We start from the raw sequence: 18,362 nt of genomic DNA on the forward strand, positions 1-18,362 counted from the left end.
TCACTCAATGGGGGAGATCAGTTTTGAAGAAAGGCAGCAGGCTCAGGCATGGATGCCAGACGAAGAAACCCCACAGCTGCCCAGGTAAGTAGAGATGCTAGGGGACTTAGGGACTCCGTTGGTCAAGCTACCCAAGGTAAAAGGACTTAGGGTGCAGGGGTGTCCTTAGGCATCTGAAAAGACTTACCGGGTAAGTCGCGGTCAGGGGGAGTCTTTGAGTTGAGGCTGCAGGCGTCTGGGTGGAGTCCGGAACCCAAAATAGACTCTTGCTCAGAAGTGCTGGAGAACCTTTACAGGACCAGTAAGGCACTTGGACTTGGGCCATGGGTGTCGGGTGCAGAGGTGGGTCTGGCAGGAGTTTCACAGTTAGTCCAGGCAGATTTCTTTGCTCTTTAAAGTTGGTTTCTTCCAGACAGGTCCGCTGGAGTTCTTGATCTCGGTCAAAGGCAAGCAGACCAATGGGTCTCTTACCTGGGGTGTCTACACCTATTATTCCACCCTCCTGTGGGAGAGTGGCATAGCTCTAACCCTGATTGGATGAGTCACGCCATTTTCAAGATAGTGGGCACTGAAAAATGTGCTTCACTTCACCTCCCGCACCTGAGAGGTGGAGTTGGCGAAGGAGGGCACACCTACTACTCTTAATACGTTTTCCCACCAGTTCTCCTGCCAAAAGTAGGGGTGTGAACTGGGGGCTGCAGTCTGCTGCTAGCAGCAGAGGCTGGGGTTGCATTACAAAGGTGGCGGAAGCTTCCCTCTCGAGCACGGTGCTCATCCTGGGGGAGACGGTGCAACACCTCTGCCCAGGAAGTGTTTTGTTTCTGGCCTCAGGGAGGAGGGGCTTTCGACCCAGGTCCAGAAACATGCCTGGTGGTGGAAGGCTGCCTGAAGCCAGTCAGAGACCACGCATGGCTTGGAAGGCACCTCTGAGGTGCCCTCTGGGTACATGTTCCAATAAACCTCTCATTGGCATCAGTGTGGGATTATTGCGAGGAGGTATTTAGTAGCAAACACTCCTGAGTTCAGTAAAGCCATCATGGTGCTCAGGAACTAGAGTGGTCAAGTTTCCAGCCCATGTACACTCTATGGCTTCACTGGCATTTACAATATTAAGAATACAGTTAAATATTGTACAGCCATATCTACTCATGTAGAAATTCTCACACCCTGCCTTAAGGCTTGTAAGACCTGCTAGAAGCATGACTTACCTATACCTTAGGCAGTGTTTCTTGGCATAGCACACAGGCAGTGGGCTATGTCGATGTTACGGTTTTTCTCTGCACCAAGACATGAAGGCTGTAGTTGCAGTTTTCATGGCCTTGCTGATGGGTCACTAGGGGACACTCTTCAGTCCCAATGCCCTAGGTACCACTGTACCATTTACTAGGGACTTACAGGGGGGTCTTAAGTGCCAATAGTGGTGCAGTTTTAGGGAAGGAGCTCTGGCACAGAGGACCTGGTTGGCAGGTACCCTGTACACTTTCATGCAAAATCGCATCACTTTCCAGGCAAAAAGTGGGGGCTAACCATGTCAAAAGATGCACTGTCTCACACTTCCTCAGAGGAGATTTTTTAAGTGGTTACATAAAATGACCACAATCCCACCCCCGCGTTTTTCTGTGTGATCGAATCTAAAGGAGGTTAATCCCTCAGGTAATGCGACTGACAAGTCGGGCCACATGTCTGATCCACCGATGTGTCTGCAATGAATACTATCAGGTGAGCAATTGTTCAAGAATTTGTTGAAATCAAAACTATGTTTAATGAGCGAATGGGCATTCATCAGGACACGTAGGCTTGTCCGAACCTTCCAGACTTACTATTGTTTTATCCCACGGGTGGAGGACAGGTAGGTTTGCTAGGTGTAGCAGATATGGGAGCTAGATCTATTTTGTATCCAAACTTATAGTGTTTGCAATCTAAACATAATGTATCACTTTCATCACAGCATCATGTGTCGTTCCTCGGGCACAGAGGCAAGAGTGCTGGCGTACATGATCGAGGCTGGTCAGGGATCAATAGTACATAAAGGTCAGGTGGGAGAGAGAGAGGATTATCGAAGTTTGGGTCAGTGGTAGGAGGCATGCTGGTGATCCTTGCCATGTCGAAGCCCAGACTGGCCACAGCAGTTCAACAGGGGGGTCCAATTCATATAGGTGCGCTGAAAAAGCCATATCGTTTTAAAGAAAAAAATACTGTTAGTTCAAAGAAACTTGAGATACTCTTACAAAGCAGCAAGGTACCTACTGTAGAATGAACAAAACAGAGTGCCAGGAAGAACAAGTGCCAGGAAGAACAATCTATTTTATCGAAAATGAATAGAAAATCAACTAAACGATTAGTGTCCACATTTGTGCTTGGTGCTATATGAGAAACACAAAATGTTAATGAGTGAATAAGTGTGGAAGGAAAAAGGACCCATCAAATCAAACATCCAATAGTTTGATTTGTATCAAATAAATCCTTAATCAAAAAAGACTGAATTATATTTGTGTTTGGGACACACAACAAGTCAGTTTCCACAACTGTAATAAGATGGTCATTAGCTGGACTAAAAATGTAAGTTGGAGCCCAATAATAAAAAAGATGTAAAAAGGTGGAGTACAAGAAAGCAAGTGAAAGGATGAATCAGAATAGGTAACCGTAACGGAATGACTTACTGGTAAGACAGAGTGGAAGAACCGGTAGCTGATTAAAAAGAAGGACAAAAGCAACACAATTCAAGTAGGAAACAAGTGGACATTCGTGATTAGGCAAGCATACCAAAATTGCATACTTTCATGGGCAAACTGAACCTGCCAATTTAAAGAAGGAACAATTAAGAAGTTTGAAGGAGATCAAGTAGCTACCAAGTTATGCCTGAAGGGTTAGCAGAAAGACTGGATGGTGCCACCTATGTCGTCTGCTGATACAGTCATTCAGCACTTTCAATTTGGCTCAGGAAAGGCACTATAGCCATGCCAGATGAAGATAATAAATTATGCAAATCAACAAGGAAGGGAGGTAGAGTAGTAGGAGTAGGATCCTTACTCCACAAGATAATATGTATAAACAACAGGAATCCTACCAGAGGAAATGCTACCCAATAAAAGTATGGGAGCACTCAAGGTTATGTAAAATACCCCTCACACACCAAAAGGCCCCTTGGTGTCATGCTTCATCATCGGGGTCTTCGCACCCCTCTAACGGGATGCGGCGTGCTGCGACCGACGACTACGCGGGAGCACTTGTCAAATGACTATGTGTGGTGTGTGTGGTGCAAGTGAGTGATAATGTGAGTGATGGTGAGTAGTGAAGAGTTAAAAAGTACCTGGCTTGTAGGTGAAATTTTTTTTTATTCAGAACCTCGAGCTGGCACTGTTAAAAGAAGTGATGTGCGAGGTGATTCTGTCGTAATAATCAACAGCACCTCATGTGTGCGTCGACATGTTTCGGGGCTGGCGCCCCTTCTTCAGGACGGGAGCACAACTTCCCCACCTTACTCACGTTTTACTATTTGTAACTTTAAAAATATGGTTAGCTAAATAAAAGTGACAAAAATTTTTTACAAGTGGTATATAGGCTATAATGTGCCTACAGTGGAATTTGGCTCAGGATACATGCAATTGCATGACCTGAAAAAGAAAAAGAAGGTTACCCAGAGTCTGGGAGGTTCTACAGGTGCAGTCACCTGGAACAACCTTATAAAACAGTTACCCTGTAAAGGAAATAACTCACAAAACACACAACATAGAGAACACATAAGGTACCAAAGAAAATGTAGGTCATACTCAATAGAAAAGAGTTGGTTGTTTCATGAGCTCATAGAAACGTCTGGGGGTTGATTGCTACTTTGTGCAATCTGAGTGGAGAAAATAAAAGTAATAGGGACGAGATTTAGTTGTTAGTTCTTACTTGATATGGAAGTGAAGTCTTGTTAGCTCTGTTGAAATACTCACAAAGTAGGGACGAAATTGCCACCTTCTTACCCCTCGCGCTGCTCCGCTCGTATGATTTTCAGAGCCTTCGACTCGAGGTATATATACCAGGTGGAATTGATTAATTAGCCAAGACACTAATTACCGGATTTGGTGTGGTGCCTAAATATGAGCTTTCCGCCGGATTGATTGCCGTATGGGGGCTGATTGTAATGCCCAAGATTGATTGGTTTGTTCGGAGGTTGCAGGGACGCACCTATCAGAGCGAGCGCCACTGGCCAAAGTGTCCCAGCCTCGCGCAAGCGCGTGGCTTAGTGTGGAGTACGCGCATGCGCGTAGAGGAGACACTGGACGACCGCGCGTGCGCGGTTCCGGTAGATGTTTGTCGATTTTCGAGGGGAATTAGGAATGCTAGGAACGGGTGTGACAGATGTTATGGGCCATATTCTACATTATTCCACATTGTGAAATGGGGCTTAGGCGGTCTTATAAAGCACTTGTGAACTTGGTATGCTTGAAAACAGTATAGTAAACGTTTATAGGCTGCAATCACCATTTGTACATCAGTCTCTGCTGAGAGTGAAAAAGTTTGTAAATGGGCATATTCAAGTACTTCTAAAACTTGGTGCATTTATCCCTTTCTTCAATGGGTATATCTCCATCAAGTGAGTAGTGCATCAGTTACGTGGACAGTTGTGACCAAGGGACATCATCATTGAGTCCTTGTATATGGGTACCCAGACGGAACACCCATCTTTGTTCCTTTTGAAAAAGACCTTTTTCGGATGGCAATGATTCAATGATTGTCCAGTTTAGATCATTGACACAGTGTTGTTTTTCGAGGTAGTGTGTAGCCATCTTTGTGGTGCTCTTTTTGCACCTTACATTGCTTTTATGTTCATTTAATCTTGTTTTTACAGCTCTGGTGGTCATCCCCACATATTCCAAACCACAGGGGCAAGTTATTATATAGACCACATTCTTAGTGTTGCAATTCGTAAGGCGTCGTTGTTCCCAGGTGGTGCCATTCCTGAATGTTAGGTTTTTGCTCTTTTTTGTCAAGTGGCAGCTGCTACAATTTCCGCGGGGAAAATGACCTTGAATTCCATCAGGTTGTGTCCTGGTATCAAAGTCAGTTTTCGGTCTGGTATGGACCAAAATGTCTTTCAAATTGCGTCCACGGCGGTGGGCATACATGGGTTTCTCCAGGTTGAGTGTACCACAGTTAAGAATAGACCAATGTTTATTTATAATTTTGGACACTTCGTTAGACACAGTAGTGTAAGTAGTGACACAAATTGGTCTTTTGTTGTCACCCGGCTCACGTACTCGATCTTCAAGAAGAGCCTCTCTGTGATTGTTCGTTGCTCTTTTCATTGCTCTATTGATGGTTTTCTCTGGGTACTGTCTTTGTAACAATTTTTCTTTGAGGTCACAAGCCTGTGATTTATACTCAATCAGTTCGGTGCAGTTACGCCTCAATCGTAAAAATTGTCCATATGGCAAATTCTCTCTTAGGTGTCTGGGGTGAAAACTGTCGTATCTTAACAGACAGTTCCTCGCCGTGGGTTTGAAGTGGGTGGTACTTTTTAATTTACCACCTTGAGAGTAGATATTGAGGTCCAGAAAGATCCCGATGATGAAGCATGACACCAAGGGGCCTTTTGGTGTGTGAGGGGTATTTTACATAACCTTGAGTGCTCCCGGACTTTTCTTGGGTAGCATTTCCTCTGGTAGGATTCCTGTTGTTTATAGATAATAAATTATGGGCCGGCTTTTTGAAAAGGCATAAATTAGCCAAATAAACAACTAGCAGAAAAAAGTAGGTAGGTGAAGGGAGGAGGGCAGGGAATGAAATCAACAGAGTACAAGGTCTCTGTATGTAGCTGTAGCCACCAAAGATAGTACCAAGTTGGTGGGGCATTCACAATTTCAGGTAGGAAGATGCAGTCCAAAACATTGGACGTATAAAGACACTGCCAAAGAAGGGGAACATAAAATGGAAGAATCCTGCTGAAATTACTGGGCATAACAACAAATGCCAATTGTGGACCTACGTGGCAGGAATAATTGCAGTGCCAGAATGCTATAGAAAGGGTTCCTAAAGTAATCATAAGGCATACAAAATATTGCCTAGGATATAACAACATTTTGGGAATTGCTATAAGAAAAATAGTTAAGTGGAATTTTATTGTTGGAGTATATAAACTCAACAATAGAATCACATGTGCTGCAATTACCACACTTAAAGTGACCCACCAGCACTGAAATGTATAGTTACCGTGGAAGGCAAGATAGCCATGAAAAGGTGATCCTTCAAAAAATGATATTTTGGAAAGGTGAACGTCTGTAAGTTGATTGTAAGCTCCAGCAAAACTAACACATTCCTGTTATTCTTAATGCATTTCGATATGAAATTGGATAGAGTTAAAAGTAGTGACACAACCTAATTCGTCCTCAACCCCTTTGGGTTTTTGCGTCAGCAAACAACCCATTCTGCAAAACCATATCCTTTTGTCAGTAAGAAAACTTTATTTGGTTAATTACAACCTTAAAAGTATACCCTGTACATAAAATTACTAAATAAAAACGTAGGCAAGGTCATCTTAAAAACAAAGCAGATGTACATTACACATAGAATAAAACATTTCCTTTATAAAAAAAAATACAAAATGTCCACCTACAATTGATTAGGTTGGCAATTCATTCATATGCATTAAATCCTTCCAAGAGATTCCATACAGTACCATTAACCTTTACAGGCACAATCACGTCCTACCGCAAGTGAATAGCATACGATATTTACTCTGTACACTTGAGGAACACCTTAACTTTACTCATAAATTTCCCCATAGCACAAGCTATATCTAGGTTCGTCATTTCCACTAAAAGGTTAGCAGCTTGCATCCTATTCCTAATCCTGTATTTTTTAAATATCGGGCATAAAAACTCTTTACGTAAATCTAAAATCTTCATACAATCTAATAAAATATGTATAATATCGCAGGGAGAACCTAACACGCAGGTGCAGGTACCATTACTATTCAACATAAAATTTTTGACCTCATTATTCACGTAGCAAGGGTTTATCCCCATTCACACTTTTAGTACCTCACGTCTTAAGTGGTAGCCTGGCAGCCTATCTAGATAGGGATACTGTTGGTCGGTTTCCCAAGCAAAGTTCATATGGGACACCGGGATTTTCCGCGAGAGGTACCCTCTATCATATGTGCGGGAAGTCTGAGCTCCCAGTGTCCTTAGTTCTTTCTTATCTATACTGGGATGTCCCAGTTGCGGGCATAATTTTAAACCCAACACTCCATATGCTTCCCGTAATGAGGCTCTTGTTTCTTTAGCCCAGGACAATTCACTAGTGGCAATTTCGCTTTTACACCACTGGGAAATTTTTAGGCGCTCTCCAGTCCCTAGACGCTGCCAAAAGCGTATTAGAGCCAGGCAGGCAGTTACCGCCCAAGAGCTAATTCCCAGCTCAAGTCTTGCAGCTTGTAGCATAGAGGATTTTGGCAGAGAGAACAAACATTTCAGGGTATTTCCCTCCTCTTTATCCCAATCCTTTTTCCCGCTTAAATAAAGCACTTCTGGCCCATACAGGAATTGGGGAGGGACCATTGCTAGATATGCCGTTATGACCAGCCTATCTGAGTTTTCTCCATAAACACTATTAAATCTTTTTAGACCTTTCACAGAGGTTGATGCCCTCATGTTTAAAGCTTCCAGATGGGTATACCATTTCAGGTTACTCGTAAACCAGATTCCTAGGTATCTGTATTCATTCAACCTCCCGAGTAATTTTGTGCCCAGACACCAAGGAAACTTAGTTTTACCCCTCCGAAGCATAACATTTTGGTCTTTTCCATGTTCACTATTAATTTTTTGTTTAGGCAATATTCCTTGAACATGTTTAATTTCCTCTAGAGACCTATCTCCGTCTGGTCCATAATCACCAAATCGTCAGCATATAGTAAGCAGGCAATATGATTACCTCCTAATTTTGGACTAGCCCCTTTTACCTCTCTTAGTTTTGCTGGTGGGTCAGAAACAGGGAAAAAAAGCAGAGGGGCAAGTACGCACCCCTGCCTCAAGCCATTACCAATCTGGATCCTCCCAGACAGTCCACCCTCCTCATCCAAGATTATCTGGTCCCAGTTTTCAGTATGTAAGGCTTTTATAAGGCCAATAGGTCACCATGTAAATTGTAACCTACCAGGGTTGATCATAGCTGCTCCCTACTTACAAGATCAAATGCCGCGCAAAAGTCCACAAAGCAGCAGAATAAACTGCCCCTCTGATCTATCTAATTCCGCGCGATGGCCCAGAGAGCAAAGCAGTGGTCCGCCGTTGAATGGCCTCCTTTGAACCCACCCTGTTCTGGGGGTACTATCTGATTATCCTCTGCCCAGTCTTTTAGCAGGCCTAGGATTACTTTGGAAAATACCTTTTCCCCAATGTCCAAGAGGTTTATTAGGCGGTCATTTTTAGGGAGTTTACATCACCTTTTTTATGTAACGGTCTAACAATAGCCCCTTTCCAGCTTTCTGGCATCGTACCTGTCTTTAGTATCCCCTGAAACGTATTTGAAAAAAACTCCGCCCACCAATCAGGATTAGTTTTTATAATAATTGCTGATAGGTTGTCTGGGCCGGCAGCACGGGTTAAGTTAAGTCCTGCTATTACGCCCCTAATATATAGCCGGGGGAGAAATGTGTTAATATTTCTTCCCTGACTTCAGGCCAGCTCGTCAATATTGTTTCCCCCTTTACTCGGCCAATTGCCATATATTTCCTCAAGGTAGGATACCCACTTATCCTCTGGAACGGAGCACTGCACGGATATCACAACTTCCCCTATGCATTCCTTTATCAATTTCCAAAATCCTTTCACATTTTTTTCTTCAATAGCCTCGAGTAAGTTCACCCAACATTCATTCTTAAATGAACTTTTTTTTCTCTAATAGTTGCCTTATATTTTATCCTTAATTTCTTAAGTTCTAGAGATGATATATCGTATTAACTACGCCTAAGGCATCTTTCATGATTCCTAATAGCGGCCTTTACTTTCCGGCATTCATCATCATACCAAGGATTGTTGATTGAAGATACACTAGCTTTGCTTTTTAGCCCATGATTTCCCAGTTTGATTTTTATCCTGAGGCATTCTACCAGTTGCCTTATTATATCCTCATACCAGGGTGGAGCCTCCCCTGGCAGGGGGAATTCTAGCCCAACTAATAACTGGAGAGCTCTCAGTTTCTTTAGATAGTCCTCACTAATCCGGGTTGTAAGCCGCTTTGGGTATTCAACAACTATTTGTAGCACTCTCTGTCTCGGCGGGTCCCTGTTTTCCTGTAATTCCATCAGCAGTGGGAAATGGTCGCTACCCTCTACCCCAAGTACTTCAAAGTGTTTTATTAAATGGAAGCACCATGCCTGAATAAATACATAATCTATGGGGCACATTTGCTGCCCTATTTTAAAGGTACGTTTGGCGGGCCGATCCGTTTCTTTCCTTCCATTAGCACAGATCAGGCCCATAGCTCCCAGCAGCTGCCCGAGCTTCACGTCTTTGGTGGAGATGTCTCTATTGGAGAACTTCACAAACTCTATATTATAGGCTCTTAGCACATCACTCTGCCATGAGTCAATTTTTTGGGGGTTTAATCTATGGTTGAAATCACCCAATATTAAAAGCACATCTTTAGGATACACATCATATAATCCCTCCAAATCCTTCTTTAGACGATCCAACTCCACTTTGTACTTGTTTGTTTTCCCTTTCTGTATGTACACATTTATGATGCATAACCCTCCGCCACCTGCGTTATTATTTAATGTCAACACTCTACTGCCTAATGCCCAGTTACATTTGAGTTGAAGGGGTTGTATATCTTTCACTATCCTAGTTGACACCAGAGTCATCTGGCCGCCCGATGGCCTACCTACTTGATTCTTTTTTGCAGACCTTACATGATAAGTAAAGCCTTCGGTAGCTGGGGTTTCGTCGCACAGCGAAGTCTCCTGCAAACATACAATATCGGTCTTCCCAAGGATATTTTTAAAACCTTCCTCTTGCGCTATTCTTTTACATCCTTTTCATGGAACGGTGGATCATACCACGAGAATAAACTATCTGGACCAATTTCAAGCTTAACCATTGTGCTTCTTTGGAAGTACTTGTTCTTGTACTTACAACTGCATCCGATACACAGAAACAGGATAAACCTAAAGGAGCTTCCTTCTCACATTTAAAGATCCCACCATGTGTATAGCCACTTTGCCAGGACACGGAGAATAGATTTGATATCATATTACATAAGTTGGCAAAGAATGAGTCGGCATGTCTGACAGCAAGCCACAGATGGAGGTGTCAGCAGGAGCAGACAAGGAGGGATATAGTTGTAAGGCAGCGCCTTCTGAAGTTCAATACAAGCACTCAAGTGGAGGTGGAAGGATTCACCCAAACAGCTAACCGTATTAAGAAAGCTAAAAAACTCCACCTGGTTAAGCTAAGACCAGTCTGCTTAAGCCTCACGCCAATAGATAAAAGAGGCTGGTGGAGGAAAGCCAGCGGCTGAAATGGTGGACCCAAAGCCCACTCTATTTATATGATTAGCAACAGCTCTGTTTGACAGCTATGCTGTCCAAGCCCCAACCTAGAAAAAGTGGAATCTCATCTAAGCACTATATGCAAATGAATGCAAGATCTGTAGAGCAGCCGTGGTAACCTCGGACCATAGATAAAGAGGTGGCTACAGACCACTTTCAACTGGGTAATACTCTGAGGCAGACACAGGCAGCAGTACGAATGGCAGGAGCAGCACTCCTCTTCTGCGGGCCCAGTAAAAGAGCTCAGGCCCGGTGGAACAGCATAGGCCTGGTGGAACAGCATAGGCCTGCATCGGCAGGACTGACAGCAGACTGCACTTGAAGGGGCACACTGCAGAAAAATAGAAGAGCAGAGAACCTACAGAGTCGTATGACACTGCCCCCTACTTCACCCCCAATAAATAATAATAATAATAATAATAATAATAATATTTGCTGATGGGAAAAGTAACCGTTGCAACAAGAGAAAGAGACACACACAACCAAGGAAGATTCAACATTCTACACATAAATCAGACAAGAAATCACACATTTTATAGGCTTTACGATAATATGGCAAATGACCTAAATTGCATAATGAATGGAATGAGAGATAGAGAGCCATCTGATAAACTTTAAAATTCATGTGGCACAATCTCTAAACAGGGCACTTTCTGAACTATATACAGTGGGAATCTGGAGAGAACTTCAATTGAAAGAAGTGGAAGAGGCTTCTCCAACGAGTAGCTTGTGAGGTAGTAGTAGCTCCCCAGTATGCAACCCAGCTTATTAAATTGGAAGCTTTTGCTTGGTTGAGTTACTATATATGTACAAAAATTGAAAAGTGTGTAATCAAGATTAAAATGTATGCATTGTTGGATTTCCAGCTGAATTTTGAATACAACCATTCCAATCATGGTGTTGGTTAACAATTAACATGTTATTTCAGTGAAAATACACCCTTTAGGGTGCACAGGTGCTTTACAAATCCACACGTAATGTTATATTTAAAGGTAATATTTGAGTTATAAAACAGGTAGCATATAGGAGACTTACTGTTACCTTGGTTCCAGGGGCGTTATGCTATGGTTACTATGCATTACTTATTGAAAAAATATTTTTTACAATAATGCTGGTAACCCTGCCTGATGGATGGAGGTTATCACTACTTATAGTCATGAAAGGCATGGCCCATGATGTTATTTTGTGTGATGTGGTCACTATTACAACACTAATAATATTAGTAGCTCTGAAAGACTTGTGATTAACAAACAGCTCTCACTACAGAAAAGGCCCCTGGTTTAGAACTATTTAGGTTTAACTCTTTTTCATTTAACATATGGATAAGATGCTTAAGGTAGCATTGCTTCATTGCTCAGTTAGAGCCAACATCTAACCAGTAAATAGCACATCTAGGTTGACAACCTTACACATCAATCTGACATAGCACAGATCATTACCACACAAATCCTTCTGACCTCTCAGGAAAAAAAGGAGGAGGAAAGAGGCAATAAACAGAATTGCAAATATCAATTTCTATACAACACATTAGTTCAACTGTTTTCCCATGATGCCGGCGGACTGTCCCAACAGCCATCCACAGTTCTCTTTCAGGTGTTCTCTACTCCTCCCACCTGCTGTTTGTGCTAGGCATTCCACATTTTACTCTCCACAAAGTCTCTGGCACTTGGGTTCAAGAAGGCAACATTTTCCCAAACATTTTGCACCCGAAGTCCTGTGATGTAACAACAATGCCAAGAGGTCTTTCCTTACTATTTATATTTCCGACTTATTACGTTGTGAGGTACTGCTTAAATGTGGGGGAATGAGCACCTTGCTACACTTATAGAAAAGCCCTCTGTGGTTGGATGCCACAAGTGACCTCATCTCTCTGGAGTGGAGTTCCCAGTTCAACCAATACTGCCATAGTGTCTAAAAAGTTACCATTTGGGTCCTCCTGCTAGCAAAAGTATCGCCAGGTGGACTTCCTCAGGTGCTGGGCCCAAATTCCTCCCCATATTTTGTTTGCAGAAACTGGTAATTACTTCTGATGGTTTCCCCATTATTCAATTTAAGGGAAACCAAATATTCCCAGAATGTCCACTTTTCTAAACGCCGGATCATGGCAGAAATTGTGTTTTTCATGAAGGTCTCCTGACTCTCGGTGTCCCCCATCTGTTTACTGACGGTTTTCTGCAGTTTCCCTATATCTTGCTCTATTTTCCCAGGTCGCCCTTCTTGGCGCCCACTCTCCTGCTTAGTTCTTGCATACTACCTTCAATCGCCATGACTTTGTAATCAATACTTTTCAAAGTAAACTTCAGGTCTTTAACCCCTTCGGCGCTGATGACGAGCTCAGCTCATCATCAGTTGCGCCGCTCGCACGCTGATGACGAGCTGAGCTCGTCATGTAACGCGGCTTTTAGAGAAAAGCCGCGTAGCGCGAAAATTGCCGCAGCGCGCATGCGGTTAAGCAGGTCATGGACACCATCTCCCCTGGAGTCAAGACAGACACACAAGGCCTTCGGGTTTACTTTTTGCTCAGTCTTCATGGTTTGGAAGCGAGCAACAAGAGTATCCTTTGTTTTTGGAAAATGTTGTTCTTATATCTTTTGGCAGCATAGAAAGAAGAGGTTCCTGATGTAAAGAGGACCTGTGGTAGATTAAGGCGGTCTCACTTATTCAGCAAAGTAGGGTTTCTGGCAGTTCACTGCTGCCACTCACTAGACGGGAACCCTCAGGGCCCTACAAGGTTTTTTGCCTCTCTAACCACCTCTCCCTGATGAACCCAGGCATGCTGTGTCAACGCAGTGAGCCGTTATCCTGCATGTCTGTACGTATCTCCAGCACCGGTTGTACAGAGACTCTCACTTCCCTCACAGGGCACGCTCTTGCAGGCGGGCTCTCTTTAAAAGCTCATCCAGTAAGTTAATCCTCTCTCGATATGGTACTGAGAGTGTAGGTGCTGGACCAAGAGTTTCAATGCCATCTTGACAGTCTTTTTGGTGACAGAGTGAGAGAGAACTGCCCCTCTGTATTTTAGGGGCTGGAATGGCAGACGGGGCAAGGGACAGCACTATTTAATTCTCCTGAGATTTCTCTCACTCATAGGGTCCGAGCCCTACAACATACTGCATCCCTAGGCCGGCGTTCTCAGCACCACAGCAGGAGCAGAGCCAGAGCTTCACAGAAAATGTTACGTCCAGGAGCCAGACTACCTACACCCACCCTGTTCAGAACTATTTAACCATAATCGCTCTCTGCTCCTTGCATGCCTTGTATTCCCCTTTGACTGTATACATTTATTTCTTTATTCCATATTTTGGAAGTTCTATGGAAACCCAGACAACCTCACTTTTGTTTTCATCCCGGATTGCTGCTTTTGTGTGAGCCTGCGCCCAGCGCCAAATTTAAGCATGCTGCCAATCTTGACAAAAACCCTGCTCTTCACTCCATGCGTATTGCTTTCTTTCTCCAGTGGTATGGTACCATTTTTCTGGCCTCAACATGTTTCTTTCATCCTTCTATAAAACTTCGGGCCGCACTACGAAAGACTATGTGCCGTCTTGTCCTCTCCCTGTGCAAGACACTGTACTTTCGCACTGTGCAAGACTCTTGTGCCATCTGTTCAATGCATGTGTGCAACTGTCATTCATGTAGTGCCTGTGCATAAATACACAGTCTGTCTCCCTTGTCAAACTGCCTCTTACCTTCAAGGGTAAGAGACCCTCTACTTTTTTAGTTCTCAGCCTACCAGACCGCGCAGCTGTGTGGTATGCAAAAGACATCTTGGGGAGTTTCAGAAAGATGACCTGGGAATGCCTTCTTCCCGCTGCTTGCCATTGGCTTTGTAATTTGCAACAAACGTTTTCTTGCTTCCAATTTGCTGGTTTAGGCTCTAAAGGTTCACTTTCTCCCTCCGATGCCAAAACCATATTTCAGTATTCTTCCGAAAGCTCCCTTTCTGTAAACAGGCCTGTAAATCTTGCTATATCATCACATTTGCTATGCATTCAATGACAGGGCTCATATGTCAAACTTTGTCTTCAAAGTGAGTGTTTATAGGAAAGAGGAATCCAGATTAGTCTCTGCAAGAAGCCCACTGGTGCCCCTTCTATGCTCCATTTATGAGGCTGTAATTAACATAACCCTTAAATAGCGCATCATGCAGATGACAGATTTATTTTTTAGGCACAGAGAGATAAGTGACTTTATTTTCTACATCCATCTCCATTGCTTGATACGGTCACCCCTCTTGCTCCATTCCTTTTTGTGCAGTCACTTGTTCTTGTGGTTATTTTTAGAAAGAACTTCTCGTCTCTTTGCATTTATTTCATAGTGCTCTGCATACCGGCTTGGTGTATATTGACACGATACTTGTCCCAAGAGCATTAACCCACTGTTTTACAGCTTCTGTTAGTGAAGCACAAGGAAATCTTACTGCATCACATCTCCCAAATCTCACAGCGGCACAAGCCCTGCTTGCCCGGACATGGGTTTTTAACAGCTCGGATCGACAAGAATGATAGATCTCTAAAAAGCAATGCGGATTAGGATGTGAAGCTGCCAAGCCCAGTAATTATTTCTACATAACTCTGAGCGTTGGTACATAGCTAACCAACTTAGATCAGATAATTGCTGTACCATTCCCTGTGTTGATTGGGGACTGGTGCCTCCTCAGCCTTTCAGACAGTCGAGGACCCTGCGTGTTTCTCCACTTCCTTCCTCGTTGTCTTGTGATTCCTGATTCTGATTTGATAACATCTGATATGCTTTTGTTTATTTTAAATGTAGATGTTTTCTGTCGAATTTCTCAAGGCATGTGTTGATTGGATATCACAAATTTGCGTACGACTTTGAACGTTATAAGGACACAATGCTGCAGCTTGTTATAAATATGCATAGAATCTGAATTTATTTTAAACAAAAAATATATACCGCGATTCAATTGCAGATATTGTAAACATTTATATGATCCTAAACACAAAATTGTTACTTTAATGAATTATTAATCTTCTACATTGTAATATATTATTTTTTTATTCAGATTTATAACAAGCATTGTCAAAGCCAATAAGTCTCACCTATGCGAAAGCCATGATGTAGGGCACGGCTAAAAGTGAAGTTAGGAAAAAAGCCCTGGCCACATCATAGTGCTATTTTCTAACTTTATTTGTAGCCATGTGGCACAGCAATGCTGTTGTACAATATGGCAAAAAGACATTGGCAAAACCAAAAGTTCTCACATAAGAGCGACCTATTGGCTTTGCCAATGCTTGTTTGCTTTCCTTCTGTGACGACTAGAGCAAATTATTTTTCCCCTACAGGCAGGATGGGTGAGCGAGAGAAAAGAAATAGAAATTGCTGTGCTAAAACGCTGTCCTAACCCACTCTATTGTCGTACAAGCGAAGCCTATGAGCATCTTGGGGTGACTATCCCAGGTGTTCTCTAGCTGGCCCAGTCCTCATCACCGACATCTACGAGCTTCTATGAACAATTTGGCCTACAACAAATCATTACTCCATCTCCTCGTGACCTAATATCCAGGTGTGGGACGCTGATATAAAAAGGTGGTTGATCCTTCTAGAAGACAGTACACACCTAAGGAATTGTTCCTCGAGTAGTGCAACCTCACTACTTTTAGAGATGCAGATGAAACAGAAGTAACTAATGCATCTACCAACCCAAACCAAGCTCTCGTAATACCAGTTGAGTTCCCTTGTCATCTCACTCTCAATTTGTGTTGTAAAATCGCCTGACTTCTAATCGTAGGAGACAGTAGGAGTCAAAATGTTCCCACAATCAAACCCTTTGGATGTTTGTTAATCCCAGAGATTTACACTCATCCACCACTATGATCCAAGCCCTAGAAACTCCTGGCTATCGTTTTTTAATGCTCAGAGAATCAGCCAACATGCCATCCATTCTAAACCAAAGCAGTAAACGTATGTCAGACACTTAATATAACCACCTTGAGCACCACACTCTTATTTAAAGTCAAGGATTATCAGGAGTACTTGAAATACTTATCTATCCCTTAGCTACAGTAATTGATTAGTTATACTGCCCACATTAGGACGGGCTAACACAACTACCACTCTAACCCAACCCTCTAGGAGTACACATACATAGTCTCCCAGTCAAACACCATCCTTTCCCTTACACTTTGCTAGGCTGAATGTTAGATAGACAGTGATACACGCGTGCTAGTCACTCTCATATAATCAATAGTACGTGCCAATCGTATCTAGCCACGTAAAAAAGTCTACTGTCCTGCCACTTTGATCTAAGCCAAGTCAAAAGAATGAAGGTTCTGGCGAGAGAGGGGCCTATCTGCGCGAAGACACGAGGCGTGGAAGGGGGGGTTAAAATGGACACACTCAGGCAGGAGGAGGGAGAGTGGGGACGAGTATCATGGTTCACGGGATGAGTCATAGAATATGGGAAGAAACCTTTCAGGGTGTGGGAGCTGACCTGAATACAGGTTGATGAACAGAGAACAAAAGATGATAAAAGGGATGGGCAGTTTAGAGTGAGGACATGCGCCAGCGCCACACAGGAAATGGAAAGCGGTCAAGTGGCCCCTTGCGACTCGTACTACTTCCGACCAGTTCTTATTTTTTTGGGCTAACGATAATGTGTCTCTTGCTAGGCTGAGGTATATAAACTACACTTATAATCCTTAACACGAAGAAGAAGAAAAAAGAAATGCAAAGTGCAGATGAAGAGGTCACCTGCCGCGGGTTCACTTGGTAGGGTATGATTCGATTTGTCTTCTTAGCATTAGACTACACTGTAGTCCATCTACACCAGTCTTAGTTGAAGTCCTTTTACTATGACTACTATTGCTGTCAACAAACAGTCCTACTTCCCTGTCCATTGTTTGTCCCAGTTTTTGGTTTTTTAAACCACAGTCACCATATAACCATAATATATCCATCAGGATGCCGTGACGTGGTTTCGTGACCCTGCCAGTAAGAGATGGCTTGAGAGTTAGAGGGTGAACACAATGAATCCACCCGCCTGCATGCCGCCAGCACACCACATTCCTACAAGAACTCTCATATCCAGACACTTACAAGTACCCCACCTTGCTCCTCAGGCACACATTCACAGCCTTTCAGGCAACCTTCTCCGCCACCCCAGCTTCTTTGCTGCACCCCAGACCTCCCGTCCCTTCCCCAGCACTCACGGAACTTGCTGGCGGTGGTGCTGATGTTGAGGGCAGTTCCGCTCTTAGCTGCCCCGCTCCCCGGGGGCTCCCCGTTGGCGGGCACGGACCTGGCGCCCCCTTGGTCGGTGCTGTCTGCTTCGCAAGGCTGCCCCTGCCGCTCCCAGCTGTTGTGGTTCGGGTCCTCCATGGTCTCGTCGTCCATACTTGCTTCCTCCATGCTGCCTCTCAGCCCCCCGGCCGTAGGTCGCGCGCCCTGCGGCTCATGCTGCCCCTCCTCGCGCCGCCACCGCGCTCTACGAAGCCCACGGGCCGGTAAGGTAGTGACTATTTCCCATTAGAGAAAAGCCACTTGGCCGCGACGGAGCGTCACGTGACACGCACGTCAAGTTACATCTTATTTGTGCGCCGTATGTGTACACATGGCAGCGTGTCTAGACTTTTCGCAGAAAAAAACCCAGGTGTTGCAAGTTAATTAAGAAGTAGTTAGGTGTTGAACGTCGCAGAATGGGGACGTGTTGGGTTCCGGGGAGTAGTATGGGCTGCGCTTTAAATGGAAATATAGAAATGCAGGCACTCACTATTCAGAGTATCTGTTTCCGTCAGAGAAGTGCCTATAAAATGTATTGCAGACGTACAGTCATTGAATGTCACTTTCAAATTATACAAGC

The 18,362-nt window shown here is 43.7% G+C and overlaps 1 protein-coding gene across 1 annotated transcript in view; it reads right to left on the bottom strand.

Annotated features, from left to right (window-relative positions):
* The window catches only part of CACUL1 (CDK2 associated cullin domain 1), a 375,285-nt gene extending 357,235 nt beyond the window's left edge, over positions 1-18,050 (bottom strand). Inside the window, exon 1 of the mRNA XM_078643906.1 lies at positions 17,713-18,050. Within this exon, the coding sequence (XP_078500032.1) occupies positions 17,713-17,911 (199 nt within the window). The 5' untranslated portion in view covers positions 17,912-18,050. The remainder of the gene's footprint in view (positions 1-17,712) is intronic.
* Between the last annotated feature and the right edge of the window lie 312 nt (positions 18,051-18,362).

The sequence above is a fragment of the Lissotriton helveticus genome, chromosome 5_1 (assembly GCF_964261635.1).
Source record: "Lissotriton helveticus chromosome 5_1, aLisHel1.1, whole genome shotgun sequence".
Taxonomy (NCBI): Eukaryota; Metazoa; Chordata; class Amphibia; order Caudata; family Salamandridae; genus Lissotriton; species Lissotriton helveticus.